Source organism: Notechis scutatus, chromosome Z (genome assembly GCF_049901735.1).
Source record: "Notechis scutatus isolate UNSWTSFEM ecotype Mainland chromosome Z, rNotScu1.2, whole genome shotgun sequence".
In the NCBI taxonomy this organism is placed as follows: domain Eukaryota; kingdom Metazoa; phylum Chordata; class Lepidosauria; order Squamata; family Elapidae; genus Notechis; species Notechis scutatus.
Window position 1 is genome coordinate 88776099 of NC_142025.1, and position 27855 is coordinate 88803953.

Genomic DNA, 27855 nt, shown 5'->3' on the forward strand with positions numbered 1-27855 from the left:
AACATATATCATAAAAGAATCAATGCTTGGAGGTTGTTGGGCAATGGATAGAGGGAACGGATTGAAGCTCAACCCTAGCAAGACAAAGTAGATATGGACTTCCAGTTCTGGGAACTTTAGCACAATTGCAAGCCCGCTGTTCTTTAAATATGGTTTAGCTCTTTCCCAAGGTTTGGGATTGGGCTGCCTATGGGCTCTTAGATGTTCTTATGTCTGCTGCACAAGTAACCATCTTCCTATTGCCCAGTAATTGTTCTTTTTCTGTAGTTTTCAATTTATACATTGTCTATCTTTGAGAAATTGGGCAACTTTAGAATTATAAATGAGAAACACAGGCTTTATAAATACATTTTCGATGATGCAAAAAATAGGTGTATGTAAGGTTATGCTTTTAAAGGAAAAAATTTTGGGGGGGTGTTGCAAAAAGATGTTTTGGAATTTCTAAGTAGCCACTTAGATATTGTGTTTTGTTTTCTGCTACAAGATAACATGTGTTCTTCAAGAAAAAACACCTTTCATTGTCCAGTATCGAAAGAGTAGACATCAATACCCACAAACTCTACCAGAACAAATGCTTAAAAATTGCAATCTAAATGTTTGTTTTTTTCCTGGCCTTTGTCTTTTAGTGACATACCAAAAATAAGAGATGGCAGTAATTGAAATAGCTTGCCAGGATCATACAAATCCAGCTACTGGATCTCCAAAGGAACTCCTAATGGGCAAAGGGCCCGAAGAAGTAGTGAGTGAAAAGAAAAGCAGTGTTTGCAAAGTAGAGGATCCAGATAAAAAGATGTTCCATGAATCATGGAAGATCCTGAATGATGTGATTGCTAAAGGAACTGCCAAGGAAGACAGCGGACAAGGGAGCTTGGCTTCCATCTCCATCATTGCCCAGGCAGAATGTAAGTAAGGGAGAAGAGGTGAAGTGTGTGTGTGGTGGGGGAGGGAGGGATGGAGGGAGAGAATGAGAACGAGAATGTATATGGAAGTATAACTTTCTGTTCTGGAAAGATATTGGTAGCCTTCTAATAGATTTTCAGTCTTAATAAGGACATTCAGTTGGATACCATGATGCCATGATGATTAAGGAAGAAGTGCTTCCTGAATATTAACTGCTTTTAATTCACTTTTCTTTTCCATTTCTCCTGGCATTTCCATCTCTCTCTGTTATCCTGTCTTAATTCTGATAGAAACCTCTAACTTTGAAAGTGTAAGTGACATAGAGTAAATACTTAGAGTAAAAATTACAATAAACCCTTGACTTAACAGACTGCTGGGGACAGGAGGATCTGCTATATTTGAATATTCATGAAATGTTGAAAGGGAATGTATACATGTGTTAAACCATTATATGCAAACATAAATTGTTGTTATGTAACAACTAATGTCAAATGAAATTCAATGCATGCATAACATGGCATTACATGTTAAAATGCTGAACAGATTTTGCATCTGAAGTTCACTATACTAAGATCTGATAAACTGAGATTTTAATATAATTTGAGCATGTCTAAAAGATTCGTGTGTTCTCCTATGCTCAATTGATCAGTACTCTTAAATTCAGAAGTAGTCTGAATTGATTGATATTTACCATCAATTTGTTTTTGACTCCTAGAAACCAAATAGATTTCCTCCATGACTGTGATATTACATGTATAGATAAGCCCAGATTTCCGCTGGATATTTGAAACAAATTGTGCTATTCTTTAGATTCTAGATTGACTATTTTAATGTAATATTTGACTCCCTTCCCTTCTCAATCTTCTGAAATATATTTTCAATCTTCCTTTATGTTTTCTTGATATTTTTACTCTCTCCATAATACTGCTATACTTTGATAAGAAATATGGATATAAATTGAACACAATAACAGTAATTATCTTCACACTTTAGTGAAACTGAATTCTGTAAATGTATGTGATTTTGGTATTTCTTTGCTTCATTATGGCATATTTGAACTTTTTTTAAAAAAAACTTTCTTCAGGTGAGATAAGCCAGGAGTTCAGTCCCACTTATTCAGAGAGGCCTTTTATTGTTCACACAAAACGATATAGGTAAGTTCTCTTTCATAAAGTGCAAAACCACAATGCCCTCCCCTGGTCCTTACCCCCAATTCACTTGCATAAAAAGAGGGGGATCCTTTGTACCTTCATATTGGAAAGAGTATTCCACATCCATATCCACATTGGGGGCCCGGAGGAGCATCAAAATAGTCAAGAGCGAGGCTCTTCAACCATATTTTGATGATTGCCATCTTGTCTGCTTTGATTCATGCACCCCAGTCATTAGAAGCCATTGTATTCCACTTAATTCCACCTTTTTATCATAGACTGGTATCCAAACCATTGTGCTAGAATTACCAAGTTTCATACTTCAGAACTTTCTGCATTACGTAACAGAAAATTTTATTTAAAATGTTATCTTTTAAATTGTTCTTTTGATATTGTCAGGACTTGGCAAGTATATATTTCTGGTAAGACACATTGTATACCATTGCAGATGTAGCATGATTTATGTAAGGTCTCAGTTCCTATGAGATAACTACAAGAGTGGTCTTGCAGATTTTCAGCAAAAGTGGAGTGCCAAGGCTATAAATTTTATAAGCAACAGTCAAGTAAATTATTCTGTGATTATAAAAGCTTAGGATGAATATTTTAAAAGAAGGAAAAGATGAGGAAATAATATTATGTATGAAAGGGAGCCATTGCATGACTCCTTCTTGGGTTTTGTATTTTGAAACAATAAAATATTTTGTTTGTGACAGAATAAAATATTTGAAGGACGGCTCCCCACCCCATATATTCTGTTTCTTGTTATTCAGTCATTTTCTTTTCTGTTATGTCTAAGTTTGCCTCTTGCCCTCACCGTCCCAAAATATCAATCATTCAGGAAGTCTAACCAGTAAAGTTCATATAATGAATGTTTCGGCATTGCTATGAGTAAATAAATCCTGTGCCTGGCATGACGTGGCATTGCTTTCGTTCTCATAAAGCTAAATACTTTGCCTCACTTTTGACACTCATATTAAAATATTGTTGACAAGGAAACATCTGATAAAATGTCTGCCTACAGTGCTTCAATGTATGATTTAAAAATTACACACACACAAACAGAGACAGAGTATCTCACAGAAGTGAGTACACCCCCTCACATTTTGTAAATATTTAAGTATATCTTTTCATGTGACAACACTGAAGAAATGACACTTGGCTAAAATGTAAAGTAGTGACTATACAGCTTGTATAACAGTGTAAATATGCTCTCCCTTCAAACTAACGCAACACACAGCTATGTGCTGGCAACAAAAGTGACTACACCCTAATTGATAATGTCCAAATTTAGCCCAAGTAGCTGTTTTCCCTCCCTGGTGTCATGTGACTTGTTAGTGTTACAAGGTCTCAGGTGTGAAGGGGGAGCAGGTGTGTTAAATTTGGTGTTATCGCTCTCACTCTCTCATACTGGTCACTGGAAGTTCAACATGGCACCTCATGGCAATGAACTCTCTGAGGATCTAAAAAATGAATTGTTGCTCTACATAAGGATGGCCTAGGCTATAAGAAGATTGCCAAAACCCTGAAACTGAGTTGCAACACAATGGCCAAGACCATACAGCGGTTTAACAGGACAAATTCCACTCAGAGCAGGCCTCACCATGGTCAACCAAAGAAGTTGAGTGCCCATGCTCAGTGTCATATCCATTAGTTGGCTTTGGGAAATAGACATATGAGTGCTGCCAGCATTGCTGCAGAGGTTGAAGGTGTGTGTGTGGGGGTCAGACCATACGCTGCATCAAATTGGTCTGCAGGGCTGTCGTCCCAGAAGGAAGCCTCTTCTAAAGATGTTGCAGAAGAAAGCTTGCAAATGGTTTGCTGCAGACTATCAGACTAAGGACGTGGATTTCTGGAACCATGTCCTGTGGTCTGCTGAGACCAAGATAAACTTATCTGGTTTAGATGATGTCAAGCGTGGGTGGCAGCAACCAGGTGAGGAGTACAAAGACAAGTGTGTCTTGCCTACAGTCAAGCATGGTGATGGGAATGTCATGGTCTGGGGCTGCATGAGTGCTGCCACACTGGGGAGCTACAGTTCATTGGGGGAATCATGAATGCCAATATATACTGTGACATACAGAAGCAGAGCATGATCCCCTCCCTTCAGAGAGTGGACCGCAGGGCACTATTCCAACATGATAACGACCCCAAACACACCTCCAAAATGACCACTGCCTTGCTGATAGACTGGCCAAGCATGTCTCCAGACCTGAACCCTATTGAGCATCTGTCGGGCATCCTGAAACGGAAAGTGGAAGTGTGCAAGGTCTCTAACATCCACCAGCTCCATGATGTCATCATGGAGAAATGGAAGAGCTTTCCAGTGGCAGCCTGTGAAGGTCTGGAGAACTGTATGCCCAAGAGTGTTAAGGCAGTGCTGGAAAATAATGGCAGCCACACGAAATATTGACATTTTGGGCCCAATTTGGACATTATCACTTTTAGAATAGAATAGAATAGAATAGAATAGAATAGAATAGAATAGAATAGAATAGAATAGAATAGAATAGAATAGAATACTTTATTGGCCAAATGTGATTGGACACACAAGGAATTTGTCTTCGTGTAAATACTCTCAGTATACATAAAAGAAAAGATACATTTGTTAAGAATCAAGAATCATAACGTACAACACTTAATGATAGTCATAGGGTACAATCAACAATCAAATCATACTAGGAAACAGTCAAGTGGGAGGGGATGGGTGATAAGGAGTGGTGAGAAGATTAACAGTAATAATAGTGTACACTTTGTAAATAGTTGAACAGTGTTGAGGGAATTATTTGTTTAGCAGAGTGATGGCTTAGTACACTTAGGGGTGTACTCACTTTTGTTGCCAGGGATTTAGACATTAATGGCTGCGTGTTGCATTATTTTGAGGGAGCAGCACATTTACACTGTTATACAAGCTGTATACTCACTACTTTACATTGTAGCCAAGTGTCATTTCTTCAGAGTTGTCACATTAAAAGATATACTACTCTGTGTGCGTGTGTGCGTGTGTGCGTGCACGTACATACACACATATACATACACATTCACACACTTATAGGTATATTTTATTGGAAATTGAAGATGAAGGATATAAGATTAAAAAGGATTTTTCACAAATGTATTCATTCTTTAGTTTGAGAACTTATGATTATTCCAAATGTTCTCAAGATCTTAGTGTGTAGCTTTCAGATCTGCTAAATGGCTATGGTTTTTGCGAGTTAAGCTAAAATATATCTGTAATACTACTTTCTGTCAGCCGGTCTTGCAGCCTTGATCAAATCCCCAATAATGTGGCTCATGCAACCGAAGGAAAAATGGCTCCAGGTTCCTGGAAGGCCTTACATCGTGGCAAATCCCGGAAGAAGCAGCGAAAGAGAAAGTCCTCCCTTAAAACACCAAAAAGAGCAGCCTCCCTAATTCAAAAGCCAAGGACTCCGGAGCAGGAGAGCTGTGTACCCATACCTGTGCAGGTAGGGCATATTCTACACTGCCTCAAATCATGCTTGAATATAGCTTTTATGATGGACACAGTGGAACTTAACCACAGCAGTGCCTATTTTCTTTCTCAGAGGCATATATGTGATTGTAGTTGAATTAACAATGTACAAATGAGCAACAGCTCAGATATCATTTTTCAGCTTTATGAAATCTGTCCTGTTGCAAAATGTGTTATAAAACAAGGAGATTCTGAACAATTTTTGGGGGGAAATTTTTAAAATTACAATCCACATTAGATGACATATATGATGAAAATAGAAAAGAGGACAGAGATCACTAATGATAGCTTAGCAGTGTGATCTTAGACCACTTTTTTGTAATTTATCATGTCTGAAACATTTAGGACTTTAACTTCCATAAATCCAAAACAATACTGAAATTGAGATCCAGCACACTAGAGTGGATAAATACATAATTTTTTTTTATTTATGATACTTTTATCCCACTCTTCTATTTCAAAAGCACTCAAATCTTTCCCCTAATTCAATAAGTTGTTAAATACACAAATTTGCTTGTCATGAAGCATATTGTATACCCATTACTACATCTGATAAGCAACTACCTTGCCTCTTAAGTTCTGAAGATAATTCCAAAACTTGTCCAATAAGCAAATATGTTTGGCTATCACATGATGACAGCAACTTAGCAAATTAGGCCCAAACCAGCAATTTTCCACCATCCTTCTTTTCCTCAGATTTAGTTTCAAAGATGTCTCTTGGTTGCTTTTTGATAGTGATACAGAATTGACGAAACCTAATGCAGGAAGGGTGCCTTACAAAAAACTGTTCTAGTGTTGGTCAAACAGAGCTTATACTTATAAAAGCCAGGTAGAAATTGTGGAACTCTCTGTAATAATAATATTCAAAAATAGAGTGGATTACATATTCATAATTCTAAATACAGGTAGTCCTTGACATGGGACTGGAATTTCCATTGTATATTGTTGCAGTCATAAATTGACTCAGATGTGAGTTTATTATCATTTTTACAGTAGTCATTAAGTGAATCACATGGTCATTAAGTTAATCCAGCTTTCCCCAGTGGGTATTTTTGCTAGAAATCGATAAAAATACTAACAATCATGTCACTGCAGAACACTGCAAGTGGTGGTAAAGAGCCAAGAGCCCAAACTGTGATCAGTTGATACAACTGTCATAAGTGAAAATACAAGTTATAAGTTACTTTTTTCCAAACTCATTGTAACATCGAACTATTATTAAAGGAATAATTATGAGTCCAGGGTTATGTATAGGTTATTGGCTCAAATTTATTTATAGATAAATTTCATGTAAAATCATTCCTCTAAAATGTTAGAAATTCATGTCCATGGTTCCCAGCTTTTAGTTACTTAGCTTTTAACTAATTGGAATCTGACAATGAGAAAATAGCTTTCCTAATTATTGGTGGGGTTTAGAGTGCAATCCTATTGATTAGCTGGGTAGCTAACTAGTTCATTTTTCTTCCAGGAAGATGACTCTCATTTGGGCACCCTCTTCAATATCACTTCATGGCATTCAGAACTATGTAAGGATTTCGGTTCTGATTTCAGTTCCTTTGAGAAACCAAGTCAAGTTTTATCTACGAGCAAGTTGCATATGATAAAGAGCCAAGCAAAGCTAGAATTACACAAGTTGATCAGCCCTGCTCAGTGCTTGAGTCATGTTTGGAAATCCTATACACAGGACAATTTGGGCTCTCAATTGGAGATTGTGCGTCCCTGTCCTTCAAACAAATTTCCTCCTTATTTGTATGGCCGGAGCTATTTGCTTCCTGCTTTGAAACCTGGCCCTCTGAAGACTTATCTTTTTGATGATCTTTCAAATGTGAATGATGAATGTTACCTTTCAGACTTGAATCTGGCACATAGCTTTTCCAAATGTCATCAGTCTGCAAAAAACACTTCAGATACTTTTTCTATGGATGAATTTCTAGTAGATGCATTGAAGGGAAATGTTATTCTTGGAGAACCAAAAAACCTAGCTTGTTTGGCCAAGACTTGGAAAGATGGATCATGTTCAAAAGTGTGCCTACAGGAAATTAATGAAAATGAAGGAGTGTTGCTTACAGAGGTGAGCTTTTGAAAACTGTTAACAGGATACCAACTGCATACTTTTTGATAGGTCATGCTGTATTATACAAAGTAAAGATAGAGATCATCACCTGGAACCATATTCCTATCAACAGCTTGGTCAAAGACAAAACATAAAAGCATTACATGACAGAGGACATTTGAATTAAAATATTTGAACCTGCATGGGGCAGGGGAAATTGTATCTTTCTATATTTCCTTAAATGGGGAAACTACTAAAAATCTGCCCCAGAAAGAAGATGAGACTGCAGTTTTCCTCTCCAATGGGCTAGCTTTCTAAAGTAAATTAGCTTTTAACAAACAATGGGCACAGATTCAATTCTCTATTCTTAAGTCTTGTACTGGTATAACCAAGGAATGACTATTATGATCTTAGAGTGAAAGTACATTTAATGAGTTATTTTCAATGAAAGAATTCATAAGGGAAGAAGTAGGGTCCTCTTTTGAAATAGAAACATTTTATCCATCCCATCCTCCTTTTTCATGTTTGAATATTACCAGAAGAAATTGCTGAGTTCACTTTATGACAAACCTTAATGTGTTTGGTTTTCATTTACCATAGTATGATGTGTGAACAAAATTGCAGTTCTTTATAAACTCATAGTTTATCATTTAGCATATATAAATCCATGCTATTGTGGCTTACTCAGTAGATGCAGACAGATAACAGATAATCAGAGTTGGAAGGGACCTTATAGGTCATCCAGTCCAACCCCCTGCCCAAGCGGGAGACCTTACACCATTTCTGACAAATGACAGTCCAATCTCCAAGAAGAGATGGTCTCAAGTGATGGCACTCCCACAACTTCTGAGGGCAAGCTGTTCCATTGGTTGATTGTTCTCACTGTCAGAAAGTTTCTCCTTATTTCCAGGTTAAATCTCTCCTTGTTCAGTTTCCATCCATTATTCCTTGTCTGGCCTACAGGCGCTTTAGAAAATAGCTTGACCCTTTCCCCTCTGTGGCAGCCCCTCAAATATTGGAAGACCGCTATCATGTCTCCCCTGGTCCTTCTCTTTACTAGACTAGCCAAGCCGTTCCTGCAACCGTTCATTGTATGTTTTAGCCTCCAGTCCCCTAATCATCCTGGTTGCTCTTCTCTGTACTCTTTCTAGAGTTTCAATATCTTTTTTATAATGTGGTGACCAAAACTGGACGCAGCACTCTAGGTGTGGTCTTACTAAGGCTTTACAGAGTGGTATTAGTACTTCCCTTGTTCTTGATTGTATCCCTCTGTTAATACAATTTAGGATTGCATTAGCTTTTTTGGCTGCTGCTGCACACTGCTGGCTCATATTTATCTGGTTGTCCACTGGGACTCCAAGATCCCTCTCACAGTTACTGCTATTGAGCCTGGTTTCACCCAGTCTATATGTGTACTTTCACTCAGTCTATATGTGTACAGTCATTGGTGATTCACACAACATGACATAATAGCTTCATTTGATTTTTGTTATTGAATTGCAGATGCTGTTTTTAAGATTTATGTGAGAACTAGAGCATTTTTATTCAACAAACTATGGCTTAATATTTGACTCCCAATAATAAAGCTGGACATTTGGGTAGATAGACTGGTTCTAGATTCTGGACAGGCAGGAAGAAGTATATCATAATATAGAATTTGTTATTTTTTTCATGAAATTTATTGCCAACAGAAAAGGAAATGATCACTAGTTTCAGTAATGTTGGAAAGCATTACATAAATTCATTACTGCAGAAGCTATCCAACTTTCTCACTGCAGATTCTGGGCATTTAAACTAGAATAGTTATTATGCGAGTTGCAGTTAGAGAGAAAGAGAGCACATACTGAATTGGGGAGGGCTAGTCTTCCAAAAAAAATTAAACAAGGAATTCTGTTCAAAGTAAATTTCTAGGACTCAAGGATAGAGAAGAATCAATAAATGTGAACTAATGGTAGGATAATTTGGCTTTAAAAGGCAAGCGCCGAAATGTTTTTTTTCTCCTGTTCTTGACAATAATTTTGGCACAATCAATTCATTCATCCTCTTTTCAAGGCCTCTTTTCCTTTTTTTGTTTCCTGGTTGCTAATCTGCAGAAACTCAAAGCAGTCGATTATGAGTACCGAGAAGAGGTTCACTGGACTAAATCTCAAGGTTTGCTCGGCACGGGCTCTTTTGGAGAAGTGTATAAAATGGAGGACAAGCAGACGGGCTTTCAGTGTGCAGCCAAAAAGGTATAGTGGTACATTATGCAAATCTGTTGCCTCCAAGGGAGGGAAAGCAGCATCAAAAAGAGGAAATGAAAGTTGCTTCCCTTTTCAGTGGAACTGCTAAAGGCTGGAGCAGTCACAGCAGTGATGCTTTGCTGAAACTTGTTTGTCATATCCTCAAGGTCAAGCCAGAAGTCGTCGCCATGGTGACACCAAACAGTGGAATCTCCAGCTGGCTGTGGGTGTAATGGGCTGCCAGGGAAGGATCACTCTTGTATAGCAGCCAAATTAGTGTCCTGCGGAGGCGATCTTAGCTGCTTTCTTGCATGGCAGAAATCATTTGTAGAATTTATAACGGATCAGATATTAATAATAGTATAAGTTTCTTTAATCTGATCACTGAATCCCGGCAATTTGTCTTGCTTACTTCCTTTACAATATAGATGTAGTCATGGGTTACTCCCCATCCAATGAAATGGGCTCCAGCCACAGCTGCTCATGATGTAATTAAAGTATTAGTCTTAAAAATACCACCAATCTCTATATTTTAGTATGAAGTATAGTGTAAGAGCATAAGTCACAACTTCTTTGCAGTTTTATTAGACAGCTGTAGCTTTAAGCTACTAGCTAGAGGTGATTTGTAGGTATCTACTACTTTTTGTGACACAGTGTGCTTTGGTAGAATCTTCAGCAGCTATCCTGACTTCTCCTTTTAATGCATCATGCATTTTTAGATTCTTATGTTTAATGCTGGCATTATGTTTAAGACACAGGGGGGAGCTAAATTAACAAGTTGGGAAGCTCAGATGCCTGAAATTTTATCTGAAGTGTCTGTGTGCAGAAATCCTGAGGCTTGTTATTTGTAATTCCTTTTTTTCCTCTATGCTCTGAATTTCCATTCTTTGTTTCATTCTCTGATCCAACAATTACCAGCCACTAGCATGTTAATGACTAGTATTTTCCTTCTCTTTAGCAGTTATTCTCTTTTATAGACTTTTTGTTTTACCAGACTATATATAAAATCAGCTCTCATTTTAGCTTTTCTATTGTCTGTAACTAGGGGCAGGCTGTATTTTAATGTCTGGGTTGAAAAAAACAAGCTGGAAAAAGAATATTTAGCTTTATTCATACAAAAACTACTAAGATACATTTAGCTTATTTTTTAATTGAAAGCACAACGTGTCTTCAGCTTGTTTCAATGAGAACATATACTATATCAAAGTACAATATTGGTTTGTTCTTGCTTGTTTGTCTTATCTATTCAGCAGGCCACAGATATGTGAGGTCAAAGCAATTAAAAATAAACACTTTTCAATTTAAACTGCTCTTGTTTGCTCTCTTCCCCCACCCCAATCCCTTGCTCCTTATTTTTTTTTTTTTTTTTTGGCACTAGTCATATTTTTATATCAATTTCTTTATCAAGACCTCTGCTTTTATCAAGACCTCTTTGTGTTTTTTGTTATGCTCCTTTCTGTAACTTCAATGTTGAAAATGCAGCGTCAGTGGGATGAAATGTCAACTGTCCGACTAACGTGCCCAAAACAAGTAAACACTCTTGGAAGCTTTGAATTTCCAAAAGTGAAACATCATTTTGGTACTGAAGAATCAAAACCAGCTCTGTTTTTTCCATACAAATGCTTGCCTAGCTAAACAATATCTTCCTTTTCTCCCCACCACTGGGTGATCACATTGTCCAATTATGAGATGGCTTTTTGTTATGGGAACAGTCCACCTTCTCAAGCACCTGCAGTCATGACTTTGATGGTTTCCAAGTTCTCACGGTCTGTGTGCAAATTCTTAACACTCCATTCCACCCTTGGCAAGTTGAATAAAGATAAGATTCAAAAAGAGCAAAGGGGTTCAATCTTGACACCAATAAAATATATCTTGTTGACTCAGATGATGGATAAGATTGCCCCTTTTCCTAGTCTATCAGTTTGGTTTCAGTACTAGTGGTGGCACAGCGTTCTCTACTGCAAATCAGGACAGTAAATTAGCTTGGGACGAACATACTATAAGAGACTGATAACTATCCTCAGTCATTTTACTACTGTAGTTGATTTGCTATTTCTAATTGCTACTTACTATTTGTTTGATAAAATGCTATGAATTCGGGTATTATGTGCTATATGAGCTGAGCAATACATGTACTAAACTTGATAAAGTCCCTGGGCTGGTTATTTCTTTGTTTTTTCATTTGGATTGGGGCTTTTCTCAACAGTACTGTCAAGCATTGGGAATAAGCAGATGGGAAGAGCATCTAAGTAGTGCAACTAGCAATATTTAAGTACTGTTACAACACTAGTTCTAGAGGATGGGAATACCCAGAGAGAAATGGTTGGCATTGTAGTAGTCACTTCTAAGTACACTGCTTTTTTCTACAACTAAGTGGAAGGGAAAAAAATCAGCAAAGGGTTAGTCTAGGAAGAGAAGTAAGCTTGTTTAGTTTGTGTCAACAGTTGTGGAAGATAACAGAGAAGATTCATGATTCTTGTTTGTGCAAACAATTTGTGTGGAATGTTATCTGATAACATGGGGAAGTAAAGTTTTATTATTGCTTTATTATTGCTAAAATATTTACTAAAATATTTGAGATATTCAGATTCTAGAAGAGAGAGGGAAATTAAGTGAGAAATTTGATAGACAAACCATGATTGCTTTGCCACACTAAACAATAGCAAAAATAAATTTGCTTTAACAATGTGTATGAACCAAGCTCCTGTTTCAATAATTAACTTATCCCACTGGGTTTGGTAGATACTTATGACTCAGGAATCTCAATGAGTTTGTGAAATTCAATTTCTTCCTCAACTTCCCATTTTTCAAAGTCTTTTTCTCTCTCAATAGATTACAGTTCTTTTTCTCAGTTACTTTAGAATTATCATGAGCCTGAATGTTTTCTTGGTTCATTGCTTACTCATCTTGTTTTTTAATCCATTTTTAGCTTTTAGCTTTATTTGTTACCATAATTTTCTTTATAAAATTTTGTTAGGATCTGTCTCTTCCATTTCAATTTTTTCTGACTCTCATTCTCATCTCTTCTTCATTTAAGCAGCTGAGAATAATGATCGTTTTTAATTAAGGTTGGTATAGGCTATCAAGCATTCTGTTTGCCTCTCAATTTCCTTATAGATAATAAATCCAAATACCCCAACATGCTCATCTTCTCCTTTCTCAGATGTGCCCTGAACTTCCCTTGCCCTTTCCCCATTCAACTCACACTTAATTCATTTGAAGAAACAAGATATTGGACTAGGTAGTCTTGGTTTATTCTGATTGTATATGAAAGCCATTATTTTTCTATTTAAAGCCGATATTGTTTAAACCTTTCTACCTCATACTTCTCTTTCTAGATACAAGTTGAACACTTTCGTGCAGAAGAGTTGTCAACATGTGTTGGAGTGACACATGCCAAAGTCCTCCCTCTATATGGAGCAGTGAAAGAAGGCCAGTGGGTCACTATCTTCATGAAACTGATGGAAGGTAGGTGATCAAGAACAGAGAAAAGATATTAGCAATATCATGAACAATAGGAATCGCAGATTATTACAGGGGCAAAAATAAATTGAGTGCCGAGAAGTGAAGCAGAATTATAATTTAGTCAATTTAAATTTTGGGGGGATTGCTTCTGCAACATTTAAACATTAAATGTTGCCTGATGTGATCATGGGATATGGAACTGAAACTTGATGGAATACTTTTCTTCAAACCCTATTTCTGACCCTCCACTTCCTCCAATCTTAGACTTGCTTCCTTTTTTCTTTTCTTTTTTAATATTTGAACCTTACTTGTTCATCATGTTAAGATATAATGAAATTTTAATACTCTGGGTTTAATGGTCCTATGAATATAAAATGCTATAAATTTTTTAGCAGAGAAGCAGAATTTCTTTCCTGACCTGATCTTGCCTAGTTTTCTCTAGCTGTCAATTTATGCTTTATTTAATTTTATTTCCTAAAAACCAAGGATCACAACTGTTTCCCAACTTTATTGTTAATTTCTCTTTTAATTTGTGATAAGTATTTTCTATTTTTAGTAGAGGATAGCTAAATATTTGTGAGAACCTGTTGGTCCAGTGGTTGAACTCACAGCGGGAGACTGTGAATTCTAATTTTGCCTTTGACTCTAAGCCGGCTGGCTTTCTCCCAGCCCCAGAAGGAAGTCAATGACAAACCACTTCTGAAAACCTTGCCAAGAAAACTGCAGGGACTTGTTCAGGTAGTCTCTGAGAATCAAACATGATTGAACAGAAGAAGAAAAACCTCCTGAATATTTACTTCTTCCTTTTATAGTCTTCCTTGCTTCCCCATAGCCATCTGCTTAGCCATTGTAAATATATATATATTAGATTACATACGGAAAAACTCTAAAGCTAGTGTATCCAAATTGCAGTTCATGAGCCCCATTTGGCCCCACACTTTTTAAATTGTTGGTACTATATCTCATTTGTACATTGTTGTCCTTTAACTATAGGATCCACAATTGCAGACTTCTTGACCATGAAGCCACATGATATTTTTTCTGTAGACTGAAGAAGCTAATGCACTTCTTGGCGATTGGCTAATAACAGGAATAATTATCTCTGAGTGATGGGAATTTTTCCTTCTAGGTGGATCACTGGGCCAGCTAGTTAAGCAGTGTGGGTACCTACCTGAGGACAGAGCTCTTGATTATCTCAGCCAAACACTGGAAGCCTTGGAATATCTTCACGCCCACAGCATTCTCCATGGAGATGTAAAAGGTAAGATCAGCATTAAACAGCCAATTCCAAGTAGCAGAGAATTTGCTCAAAATAACATTAATTGCTGCAGTTTCAGAAAATAGGAGGAGATGTTAATTAGTCAACTTCTCTTTGACTTCAATAGAAGATTATGTAAATGTTCTGGCAGCCTCCTTTCACATAGAAAACTAAGTATGAGGGAGAGGGTCTCTTCTGCCTGAGATGTTAATTTATCTCATATTATAATTTCTATGGAGGAACATTTAATCATGTAAATATGCACTTCTGGTCCCCAGTAATAGTCAAAATGTCAGGGGAGCACCTAAGGAGAAGAACTAGGTGGTCTTGTGACAATATTATATATAGATATTGATGGCCTAAAAACCTTGCAATTTTTCTTTTGGCAGCTGACAATATCCTTTTATCTGGTGACAGAAGCCATGTTGCTCTCTGTGATTTTGGTCATGCAGTTCAACTTCATCCAGATGGCATAAAGAACTATTTAATGACAGGTAACCTATGGCAGGTTCTGAAGAGACTGTTGATGTACAAGCATTGGACTGCTTTTTCCTTTATGTTCAAAATATGCAACTCAGTCCTTAAAATAAATAACTAAGAGGTGTCTGTCTCACTATCTTCTAGCATCAGATATGAAGATATATCTTTATCCCTGACTCAATATTTTAGGCATAATTTTAGGGCATTATCTATTTTTTTAAAAAATGTTATATGATAACATATGCCAACTATCTTCTGCCCATTATCTGTACCCAACAACTGTATATATTATGCAGATTGAGCTACTGTGGGTACTTTACCAAAAAAGAAAATTGCCTCAAAATGGAGAAAAAAATAAAATTATGTCAAAAATCCTAGGTAATATAAACTTATTTATAAGTTTCCTAGGAGATAAAATCCTCTTTGCTTTGATAGTGCTCATGCCTTGGGAACGAAGGCTAAGTTTATTGAGGAAGGAAAAGCAAAAAGGATTTTATCTTGAAAGACCTGGAATTCTTCCCCCACCCCCCAAAAAGTTTAGCAACACATGCTAATACCCTGGGAAGGAAGATTAAGGCTAACAAGGAAAGGAAAACCAAGAGCTTCACCAGCATCTCACAAAAAGAGATGCTGCTTGTGGAATTATGCCACATGACCCAGCAATGGATGAGCTGTCATCCTTCCCTAACTCAACCTCTTGAACTCTGGAGATCTTGAAAAGATAAATGAGCAATCAGTGACAGGGAGGGGGTGGGGAGGAGATCCAAGGAACTGTGTGGATCCCAAAAGATGGGAAGTGGAGCGTGGAGGTGGGTGAGGTCTTAAGAGGATGGAGAGAAGTGGGATTTTTCCCATTCCTGAGGCACCCCTTATTCCACTTAACAACCAACATTTAACAAATGAGTTGGGTCCCCCCAGGGATGGAGACTTGTTAACTGAGATGGTTCATTTAACGCTCTCCCAACCTTCTGCTATAATGACAGCCTCCATTATGCCGAGAATTATCTGTATATTTTTTTTAGTAGAAGAATTGCAGAAAGTATTAGCTTTTGATATTTGCCAGTACAGTGGTTTACTATTTAAGGCACTAAGCTAGAAACCAGGAGCCTGGAAATTCTAGACCCAGCTTAGACATAAAAGCCAGTTGGGTGACTTTAGTCCAGTTACTCTCAGTCCACAATATAAGTATTATGTTTTTTGTGGTGAAACTATTTATCTGTAAGTTAATGTCTGTTGTAAGTACAATATATTCTTATATCTCTCCTGTACTTATCACCATATATTTTTTGCTCTTCCATTGTTTGAAGCTATTATACATTGCAATCAATTGTAAGATAGTTCTAGAGATTACAGTATAACTTTCCCAAGAGAAATTTGTAACAGATTTTGAATGTAAAACTGTTCAAGTTACAAATGCTCTATTTCAAGTTTGGAAGAGGCTGTTCCAACTTTTCCAGAATTGTTTTGAGAATGAGGTGGCTGATTGTTCGGCTCTAAAATACCTCTTTCAGACTTGAAACTTTGTGAATTCAAAACATTTTGGGTACCCCTATTTCCCAAGTGATACTTCTCTCCAGAGTGTTTCCAACCAGCATGAATGTGAACTCAAAATTTCTGAATCCTTGCCTTGCCTCTCAATTGTAATACTCCAATAACATTCTTTTTGTGTGTGTGTGTGGCATCTGCTCTTCTACAGTGAAGGGCTGTTGGGCAAGTCTTTATTAGTTTAAGAATGTCTCAGTGTGGCGGCTTGTGTGGAACAGGGCCCAGCAGGACCCTAAAGAACCAGTTTCCTCTATTCCACTTTTAGGGGATTATGTCCCGGGCACTGAGACCCACTTGGCTCCTGAAATCATAATGGGAAAGCACTGTGATTTCAAGATAGACATCTGGAGTAGTTGCTGTATGATGCTGCACTTACTGAATGGGTACCATCCTTGGATTAAGTACTATAATCATCCTCTGTGCTTCAAAGTAAGTCACCCATTAGTAAATGGGTAAATTGTTGGTTCATTTATCTGAAAGACAAAACAGATAATTGTGGCATGAAATACTTAGTGTTCTCAACCAATCTAAGAAATGTATCTTTTGTTAGTAAATATGTATTTTTGTTGGGTAGCTTAAAATCCAAAAAGTTTACCATTCAACACAATGCACTTATTTTAGATTAACTGTTGCTCTCAAGAAGATGTAGATCCCACCTCAGGATTACTTCAATTTTTCAGATCTCTAGAATTTGCAGTTTATACCGAAATATGCGATCTGAGTTCTGACTAGTTGTTTGATGATAAAAGCCATTTGCTCGTACCTTTTAGCAAAATAAATCAGCAATATCTGTTAAGTGGTAAGATCCTTATCATAGTGATAAGTTCAAAATGAACAGTCTATAAAAAGGGGTTTCTGATTCATTTTGAAACCATTTTTGTCTATAATTCTGGAAGATTGATATTCCAGAAGGATTCACTGATAGAAAGCAATTAAGAAATATAGAATTGTAATGATATTGTGGCTACGGCTTATGCAGTTCCAACTAAATATCTTCAGTAATTTATAAATACCTCAAAATTGTTTCAGCTGTTATATTACATATATGTTCCACCTCTTATATTACATATATACATATTATATTTGAGAATAGGTGGATGGGGCAGGTTGTTCATGGATTGTACCAGCCCTGCCGAGTGACAAACTATTATGCTATGTTAGTTACTTAGTTTTGTAGCATGATAGTTTAATGCTATTTTACTGTGGTGTATTGAATGTTCTCATTTGTTCCATGACACATTTTTGTGATTTTTAAATAGGACTTTTTTCTTTCCTTCTATTTTTGCCTAGTTACCTCTTCCCTTCCCACACCTCCATCTGTTTCTCTTCTTGTTTTCTATTTTTCCTTTCATTTTTGTATTTAATTTTTATATTTTTTGTATATAGTTCTTTGTGAGGAGCTTGTGAGAGAAAATGGTATATGGGATGCCTTATTCTAAGGGAAACATTTTAAATTCAGGGTCATTTTTCTCTTAAATAAATAAGGTATTTGTTAGAAAATGAGTATGCGCCAATTTAAGTCTACACAGAAGCTGCAAGAAAGGATGGGTGATGATGACATTTAGACTGCAATTCTGAAGTTGAATTTTAATTAAAACAATGAGATCTTTTGTAAATCAGTTTGCATATATAATGGAAGATAAAGCAAAACATGAAGTAAGCTTATTAAGTTCTGAAACATAACACAGTATTCAATGAATATAGAAATGATCATTCAGAAGCTGAAGGGGTATGATGAAGAAAATGCAAAGTAAGATGGTTTTCTTTGAATCTTTAGTATAGAGTAGCTTCAGGAATTAGCCCCTATACAAAGACCTCTATTTGAGAAGTTTAGTGTGGATGCTAGATGCAAGTTGTATCTACTGCTTATATACATTTTGGTGCATAAAACACTATTTAGGTTACAGTTGGCTATTCTAAATGCAAAAGAACTTTATTTTAATGATTACGGAACTGGAAGCTAAAACATGAAGAATGGTTACAGGAATTAGATATGTCTAGTTTAGTGAAAAGGAGTACTAGGGGACACATAGCACTGTTCCAATATTTGAGGGGCTCCTACAAAGGCAAGGGGGGCTCAAACTGTTTTCCAAAGCACCAAAGGGGTCAGACAAGAAACAAGGATGGAAACTAACCAAGGAGATAAGCAACCTAGAATTAAGGAGAAATTTCCTAATGCTGAGAGCAATCAATTAATGGAACAACTTGCCTTCAGAAGTTGTGGATGCTCCATCACTGGAAGCTTTCAAAAAGAGACTGTACAATTATTTATCTAAAATGGTATAGGGTCTCCTGCTCAAGCAAAAAGTTGGACTAGAAGACTTCCGAGATCCCTTCCAACTCTATTCTATGTTCTAAACAATTGAAATGTAGTGTAAAACCTTTAAACTTTTCAAAGAATATAATTATTCTGTCTTTTCTCTGGGGCCTAAAAGAATTCTAATTTTTGTCTTAGTTCAGTCTGATGAAATATAGTAGCTTGGAGTTAAGAGCTGGGCAAATGTCCAGGGAGGAAACAAAATTTCTGTCCATCTCAGACATCAAATTATATTTGGGTAGCACTGGCCCTATTTGCAAGCCTCTCAATATTTTGTCCTTTTGAGTATTGCCTTTAAGGCAACTTGTCAGTTTATAGCATGTGCTTGGTAGAATTTCTATGCACATTAGTATTTTTTGTACTAGAATATTGAGGGGTTTTGCCTGTATTGCAGTTGTCTGTCACATATTATCTATGCCTTGTTTTCAAAAAAGTGAGAAATTGATTTCTATTTCATATATATACAGTAGTAGTTGTCACTGTATGTTAAATAGTTGCTATGTGCAGGCCTGTAGCTTTCCGATTGCTTTTGATCAGTATCCATTTTCCCGCGTCTCTCCATTGCAGATAGCCAAAGAACTACCCCCTCTGAGAGAAATTCCTCCCTCCTGTCACCCATCCACTGTTCAGGTCATTACCTCTGGCCTAGAGAAAGAGCCTACAAAACGAGCTTCTGCAGCAGAGCTAAGGAAGAAAACCTGCACAGCACTCAAGCAAAGTGAGATTGCTTTGTCTGTCTGAACAACTTTGGTAGTATTTTAGAAAGCAGTATGCTTTTATTGTTGTAGGCTCCAGGAGTCTTTCTGAGCTTAGTGATACATGACTGAAATGAATAGTCAAACTCACTTCTGATTTCTGATATGCTATGTCTTTTGACAATAAGACAGAAGCGATGTACTATTTACGGCCTTCTGGTTTGGTTTGGTTTGAAAATATAATAAAACATTATTCTGCTATAGAAACTGAAAACTATGTCAGAGTAGTCATCATTTTATAAATATATGTATTTTAGAATGTATATGTTCCCTCTTCATAATGGATTGCTACAGGAAACTTAGAAGAACTAAGAATATCTAGATATATCATCTGAAACTTTGGAAGCATCTTACCTTGTGTTAAATGCATGCTGGTGGTTGAACAGGGATCCCAGTGCTCCCAAGGTGTTTTTATCCTAGATTTTCCTATGTGTGCTTTTGGTTTGTAGTGGGAGGACTGAAGAGTTCCTGGAATGGTGAATACAGAGAACCTAGATGTTTGCAGTCCACAGAGAAAGCTATTCTCACAGAACTATTGTTATCCATACCTGAACTGCCGGATAGCCAAAAGGTGTTGTCCAGAAGCCCTAGACCTCCATTGCCATGTGAGGATCTGACTGAGAGAACGCAGTTAATTCACCCAGACATGTGCAAGGAATTACTGCCACCATCTGACTCCCTTCTACCCTCCTTTCTGGCTCCAGCGAGTACTAGGAAATACAACATGACAGAATGGAGGACTCCCAGCATTGACCACGACCTTCAGCAGATGGAGTTTGGTAATCATGGATCAGGATTGATTGATTGAGTTATTCATTCATGCCTTTCCTTTATTGTTTTTATAAATAACTCAAGGCAGCAAATATATCCAATATTTCTTCCTCCTCCTATTTTCCCAAAATAGGAGGAGGAAGGAAAGAGAGACAGTGACCAGCCGAAGCCAGCTTTCATGGCTAAACAGGGACTAGAACTCACAATCTCCTATTTTCTAGCCTGATGCTTTAATCAGCAGACCAGACTTGCTCTCTTATTATTTAAAGCTGCTTCTTTGTTTGCCATCTAGTTACCTGACCTCTTTCCCCCCCAAGCTTTTTGTACAGCTGTCCACATCATAGAAGATTTTTCTGAATGGTACTCTATACTGTAAATAGCATTTCTACCTGCTTGTTATTAATTTAATTGAAGAAGTCAGTCATATAATACTTGTGAGTTTAAAAGAAGGAAAGGGTAATGATGGTAGCAGAATAAAAAGAACCTGCAAAAAGCCAGGCATCCATGAAGGGAATGGAGCATGTTGGAGTGTGAAAGTAGCAAGGGGCTTCTGATGGTATGCATTTTTATTTTTTATATATTTTATATTTTTATATTTTATATTTTACTTTTTATTAAAACATGTCTTTTATTGTCAAGTTTCAATGTGGCTCCTTTAATAAATAGTTGAAAGGTGCTGTGCTCATGCTTGCATGAATTCCAAATCCCTTCTTCCAAATCATTTTGAAGCAGGTAAAGTTCTTAGTTATCTCATAGCATCTGTAACCATTTGTTCTAGCAGGATTCAGAAGAACCAGATTTTACCCCAGGATATGCCAGTGGGCAACATGCTATATCTATTGTTCAATTTTTTTCAGAGTTACAAATATTCTGTTTACAAATAAACTAAATTAAAAAATTAAAAATCCTTTATTGGCAGATTATTTTGGAAACACAAAAGACAAAATAAATAGTTAGGCTTTAACTGGGTTGAACTTTTGAAGAAAGGAAGCCATGTTTTAGAGAAGGAAATATTGAAATAGTAAGAATAAAAAATACATGCCAATATTTTAAAAACCAAATATAATAGCTGGCAAGCATGAATTAGTATAAGTACAATACACATTTAGAAAAAGAGCAGATCCATTTAATGTATCACTGGAAGCAAATCAAAACTATAATCATTATATTTTGAAATGTTAATGATGAGATGATGGAGTTCTTGTCTGTTTTAATAATGAATCCAGAAATTATCGTCAGTTTAGGGTAATCCTGGATGCCGACAGTGGACAGACAGTCTCCAGTGTCTTCATTTTAATCCATTCTTTCCATAGATCTGATTCTGAACAGCCTCTCTCAACCCTTTTCACTGGAAGAACAGGAACAAATGTTGTCTTGCTTCAGCTTGGATAGCTTCCTCACATCAGATGCTAGTGAAAAGGTAATGTACATGAGGATGGACAGTTGCTGTTTTGGAATTGTAACTGATTGTCCAGAATATTCCAAGAAGGATTGTACAGAATTCTTATTCAGAAGAATTTGAGCATATTTGAATGCCTTGTACATTCGTATCTTTCACTGTGTATTCCTGCTTCAGGTTTGTGTCCTGTCTATGCTATGAAGGAAAACTGTTTTTTTATTAGAACCCCAATCTAGATTCTATTGAGTAAAGCATATTTGTTTCCTCCACCCAATAATAGAAAAAATAAATAATAAAATGAGTGACTGACTTAATATAAGTTGCTGATCCAATCTTCTGGGTCAGAGCCAAGTATTCCTTGATTTATAGCCACAGTCCTGGTGGCCATTATAATTCCAGATACGGTGTGTGTGTGTGTGTGATTAATAGCAATAGCTATATACTGCTTTATAGTGCTTTCCAGCCCTCTCTAAGCGGTTTACAGAGTCAGCCTATTGCCCCCAACAATCTGGGTCCTCATTTTACCCACCTCAGAAGGATGGAAGGCTGAGTCAACCTTGAGTTTGGTGGGATTCAATCTGTCAAATTGCAGTAGGAGTAGCTTGCAGTACTGCACTCTAACCACTGCACCACCCAAGGCTCCCTAATTAAGCAGGAAGTGGAGAGAATCCCAAATAAATACACAGACACCCGCCCCGATAACATCAGTCAGACAGAAAGAGTATGAATTTCACCTATTAGGGTCCAGGAAAGGAGCCTTCTCTGCCATTGCCTCAGCCCTCCGGAATTTTCTCCTTATCAAGAGGTGCCAAGCCTCCACCCTCCAGGTCTTTTTTAAAGGGTATGAAGACCTTGCTATGCCAATCCGTGTGGAATCAAGAGTGGCATGTAAACCTGGAGATGGTTATTGCTTTGAATGTTCTCCCTCCCCTTTTTAATTTTTAACTTATTTCATCTTTGCTTTTTTGCTTGGCGCCCAATTTACTGATGTATTTTTATGTGGTTTTTATGCTTTTAACTGTAAGCGCAGCTAAACAGCATGGGTGTTCTGTCCTGACTGCACGTTAGTCTGTGTGCAGCTCGACATGCAGCTAAACCCACCTATCTTCCAATAAAATGAACCATGTGCGTAGATCTGAAACAACAATATATAAAGGTTAGGTGCTATGGCATGACAATGGGGGCAGTGCAGGGACGTTAGGTAGGCCCTGGGAGGCCTGAAGCAGACCGCACACAAGTTGGTGGGGATGCTAGAATACAGTGTGACAGGAAGGAAGAGAGAGAAATAATACAGTGCAGCTCAGGGTTTTCTTGGCATGCCATGCATCTGGTGTGTAAGAACCTGCTCAGTAGCAACACAGCACAAAGCAGCTGTCTCAGGGAGGTGGAAAACTGTAACTCAATAGTATGGTATAGTATACTTAAGCCCAGCCACCCTCGCTACCCTGCATTTCACCATCCTACTGACCATCACTGATTTCATCCTCCTGCTGCTGCTGAGGTGTGGCTGCCTTGGACCTTCACAAGACAACTGCTGACCATGCCAGACCTTCTTTCCAAGGTTGCTTGCTCCATTCTCCAAATTGTGTGTTCCACTCTTCAAATAGGGCTTCCTGTTCTCCCAATGTTTCAGAAAGCCTTCAGAAAGCTTTTTCTAAGGTCTTCGCCAGATCTTTGAGAATGGCACACTATTTGGAGAATGTTACAAGTGACCTTGGGAAGAATGCCAGGTGTAGCCATCAACTGCTTTGTAAGAGGTTAGGCAGGGCATGCCTTGTGAATAGCGGGAGGAAGATGGCAAAGGTCAGCTGAGTGCGGCAGGGCCTGGAGGATGGAGGTCAGTGAAAGCCATTAGTGCTTTGTGCTGTGGTCTTGAGGTAGCTAGCTGAGATTTGTGGCTTGAGGGAGCATTTCTCAGTGGCAGCTGCAGCCCTGTGACTGCAATAAAAGCCTAGAGGATAATAGTAGCTGGCTAGCTGAAGGCCCTGGGCCTCTACTTCAGCCCCTGCTTTGATGCTTCTGCCACGGAGTGCTGCTGTGCAAGGTGGCCAAAAAGGATAGATGGGCAAGAGATAAGCAGGAGGGGGAAGTTGAAGTTACCCCTGTGGTTGGAAGTGTGGGCAGGCTGCCAAGAATCCAAACTCTGATCACATGACCATGGGATGCTGCAATGGCCATAACTTCAGGTAACAGTCATAAGTCAATTTTTTTTCAGTAGCGTTGTAACTTCAAATGAGCACCAAATGAATAATCATAAATCAAGGACTACCTCTATGGCGCAGCATTTATTTCCAGTCTCTTTCCCACTCACTTCAGATCATCCCCAGGGCTTTGTGCTTTCCTGCAGTTTAATTGCATGTAATTGCAGTACTGTGTAATGTTTATTTTGTTGGACTGGAACAGGGAGATCAGGTTCAAACCCTCATTCAACTGTGGAATCAACTGGATTGATTTTGGCCAGTTACTCATTCTCAGCCAAAATGTAAAGATCTGCCATAATCAGTGGAATCTAAATATAACTAAATATAATAAATATTATCCTACATAATAAAAGGCTACAGGTATTCCTAGGGAATGTTCACATTTTTCTTTCGTATCACATCATCCCTGAATCTTTGAGCTGTTACCCCAGCATCTTACAAACCAGCTAGCTATTCTCTGTATGTCCCCCTTCTCCTCTGCCTATGCAGTTGTGTTGGCTGGTGCATCTTTCCCATTTAGAAAGTTTCAGTACTGAGTCATGGCACTTGGACAAACGATCAACTTCATGAACAGTTATTTAGACATTCCATTAGCCATAACCATTCCAAAACACACATGCATATTGAAATAAAATTGTCTTCTTCTCTCTGCTTGTCTCTGTTTCTCTCACATATAGTTTTTCTTTAGCAAAGTTAGCATGCAAAATGCATCCCTTATTTCTCATGCTTGAAAGTATTCACATTTACTTTTTTTTCTTCATATACTAAGTGTCAAATGCAAGGCCATGTACAGATTTCCACTCTCTAGCATTTCTTGAGAAATTTATGTGTGTTTGGAGCTGCGGGGGGGAAGGGGAGGGGATACAGAGTGAAGAAAGGAATGCAAAAAATAATGTAACAAAAAGATACATCTGGCAGCCAAGCCTCTCCAAAAATGCAGTTGCTCCTCTTTTTTGATTCTTTAGGGCTCATTGAAAATGTCCTACAGTCTAAAGGACACCATGAGTTCAGGGGTACATTCCTGGAACAGCCAAGCAGATGGCCAGAGCACCAGCTGGGACAGCTGGCTGAATCGTAGCAGAAATACAGATATGCCCACTTATGTGAACGGTAAGACATGGTTATAGGATAATAGCCACAAATTACTTTTTTAAGAAAATCAAGATTAATTACTACTTGAATTATGGATTTATGAGCTAGAACAACAGGATAGCAGCCTGGAAGATTATTATTCTTCCCCATTACTTACTAGATTTTTCTAGTAACAATCTAACCTATGTTTCTGGAAAATGTTTATTTGATAAAGTTAAATGGTGAAGACTTTGGCTGTTTGAAAGACAACTTAAGTGTGCCATGAGCTTTCAAAGATTAATCTGGTTAAGTGTATGTTACATTATTTTCAAAATGATTGTAAAATCTGTATGTTCAGCTGAACTTAAAAAATGGCAACAACAAAAGTTAATGAAATGCTGGATGCTCAAAATATATTTGTGACTTTTGGACTCCTTTAGATCCTGATGCTTTCATTTACACTGACCAGGGTTTGGACCAGGTGTGAATTAGGTGTGCCCAACCCATGATCTGCATGCAGCCCTGGACAGCTAGTAATGCAGCCCACAAGATAATAAAAAATAAAGGAAATTTTTTATTTATATACTTTAACTCTATTATATATTTTATGTGTGGCTTAAAAATTCATCTTCAGCAAGTACAGCTCAAAGAAGCCAAAAGATTGGAGAACCATAGTCTAAATCCATATTTCTCAATCTTACTTAACTTCACATTTGGGCTTCAAGTTCCAGGATTTCTCAGCTATCATGTTGTGATTTGAAAGCCACCAGTGTTGGAATCTCAACCACAAATATTCTCTGGGCTGAGAAGCATCATATGTTGTGATGAAAGGAATTTAGTCCAGGGATGGATAGAAGGAAGATTGAGAGCTATTGATCTCTTTGCAATAAAATTGGAACAAAAAGGTGTTTTTTTTCTATCTCTCTCTCTTTTATTTTCTCCCAGGGGTGAAAATTGAGATCTGCTTGCTTAGTGGGGAAAGCCTCCACATCAGAGAATTCCGTGGAACTAAGGTGGGAGATGTTGCCACTGGAATTAGCAGCCAGGTAGGTGTTGCACTGAAGAACCAGTCTTTTTTAGCTATGTATTAAAAATAAAGCTTTTGGTGAAGGAAATCTAAATTTTGCAAGGTGAGTAACTTTTCCATGGCAGAAGGCGCACAGTAATAATTTTTACTCTTAGAAAATGTTGAAGTGAATGGGACTAGTTTCCAGTCCAATCTGAGGATTTGGGATGCCATAGCTCTGCCCCAATTGGGGAAATTAAGTCTAGTTTGGGGAGGGGCAGGATGCCTCTGATTTAAAATGCCAATTTATTCATATTTTTTCTATTTTATCATTTACTACTATATTTAAACATAGTACCTGATTTATTTCATCCTTAAATCCATCCTGGGCCAAGATTTGTAATAGTCTAGGGCAGTGGCCCCAAACCTTTTTTGTGCCGCGGCCCGGTACCGGCATCACAAAATGATCTGCGTCCCGGTACCGGCATCAGCACGCATGACAAGGCAAGGCGAGCCGAGCGACCGCCAGCCAGCCATCCCCCGCTTCTCCCCACCACCTTCAACTCCTCCTTTGTACCTTTGTCGATGGGCTTCGCCTCGGGATGGCTTCGGGACGGTCGCTCGCTCGCCTTGCCTTGGGTGCTGAAAGAATCCTCACGCCTTAGTTTTGTTCAAAGCCCCCCCCCTTCGATGAAACTAAGGCGCAAGGATTCCTTCAGGACCCAAATGCCGCTTTCCAACCGGAAAAGCTCACCCGGAAGCACTTTCTCGTCAAACAAGATGGCGGCGCCCAGCAAACCGGCGGCCTGGTAGGAAATGTTCCACGGACCGGTACCGGTCCGCGGCCCGGTGGTTGGGGACCCCTGGTCTAGGGGTCACAAAACAGGATCTGGTTGGTTTACAGGTGATTTGAAGATTTATACAGGCATTAATTAGGATTGCCAGTACATACCTATAGTAGAATGGGTTTCGTTTACCTGTTTTTTTTTAATTTTATTTTGTATTCTTAGATACCAGCCCCTGCATTCAGCTTCTTCACAAAAGAAGGTGATCCTGTCCATTGTGATATGATGGTCCCTGATTCAGGCATTGAACTTCAGTGCACTTTGGCTCCTGATTGCAGTTCTGGCTGGAAGTGGAGGATCAAATATGGTCAGTTAGAGAAGCGGCTTTAACGTCTTTTTCCTCCTCACATCTTATATTGAATCAAATGTGACTCTGCAGAAAAATGAGTGCAGGAATTCGTTGGTGACAGCTGGTTGCTAAAGGTGATTACAGGTTCCTTATCTGCTTCTTTGTCACATCCAGTGCCTATGGAAGATGTTGTGGGATAAACTTCTATTCAGAGTTGAATGGTTGGGCTGCATTTAACAAAATCAACCTCAGTAGCTTGAAACATAAATTGCTGTGGTTTAGGCAGATAAATCCTTCCTTAATCCCACTATCAAGGACTATCCCAATAGTGCTTAGATTTGCATCATCTTTTAACGTGGCTTTTTTCAGTCTGAGCACTGAATACTGCTTTTGAATTCCTTGGAGGAATGTATGACCTCCAGATTTAATAGCTAGTGTGTAATGAGTACATAACCAATATATCTCTGCAGAAGCAGTAACTTCGTCACTCATACAGAAACTCCTTTACTATACATTATTTCATTTTCTTTCTGTACAATTTACAGCAGGCATGTTCAATTCACAGCCCATGGGTCACATATAGCCCTGGATAGCTGGTACTGTGGCCTCACAAGATTGTAACCTATCTACCTATTTA

The 27855-nt window shown here is 38.0% G+C and overlaps 1 protein-coding gene across 1 annotated transcript; it reads left to right on the forward strand.

Moving 5' to 3' along the window:
• The first annotated feature begins 630 nt into the window (after positions 1-630).
• On the forward strand, positions 631-27397 carry MAP3K14 (mitogen-activated protein kinase kinase kinase 14). The gene is made up of 15 exons (XM_026682806.2): positions 631-902; positions 1985-2054; positions 5302-5515; positions 7010-7612; positions 9688-9825; positions 13155-13284; positions 14411-14542; positions 14929-15033; positions 16830-16993; positions 19449-19599; positions 20086-20415; positions 21721-21827; positions 24973-25117; positions 26024-26124; positions 27095-27397. Exons 1-15 carry the CDS (start codon positions 647-649, stop codon positions 27257-27259), a joined length of 2811 nt encoding a protein of 936 aa, XP_026538591.1. The 5' UTR covers positions 631-646; the 3' UTR covers positions 27260-27397.
• Positions 27398-27855: the final 458 nt, after the last annotated feature.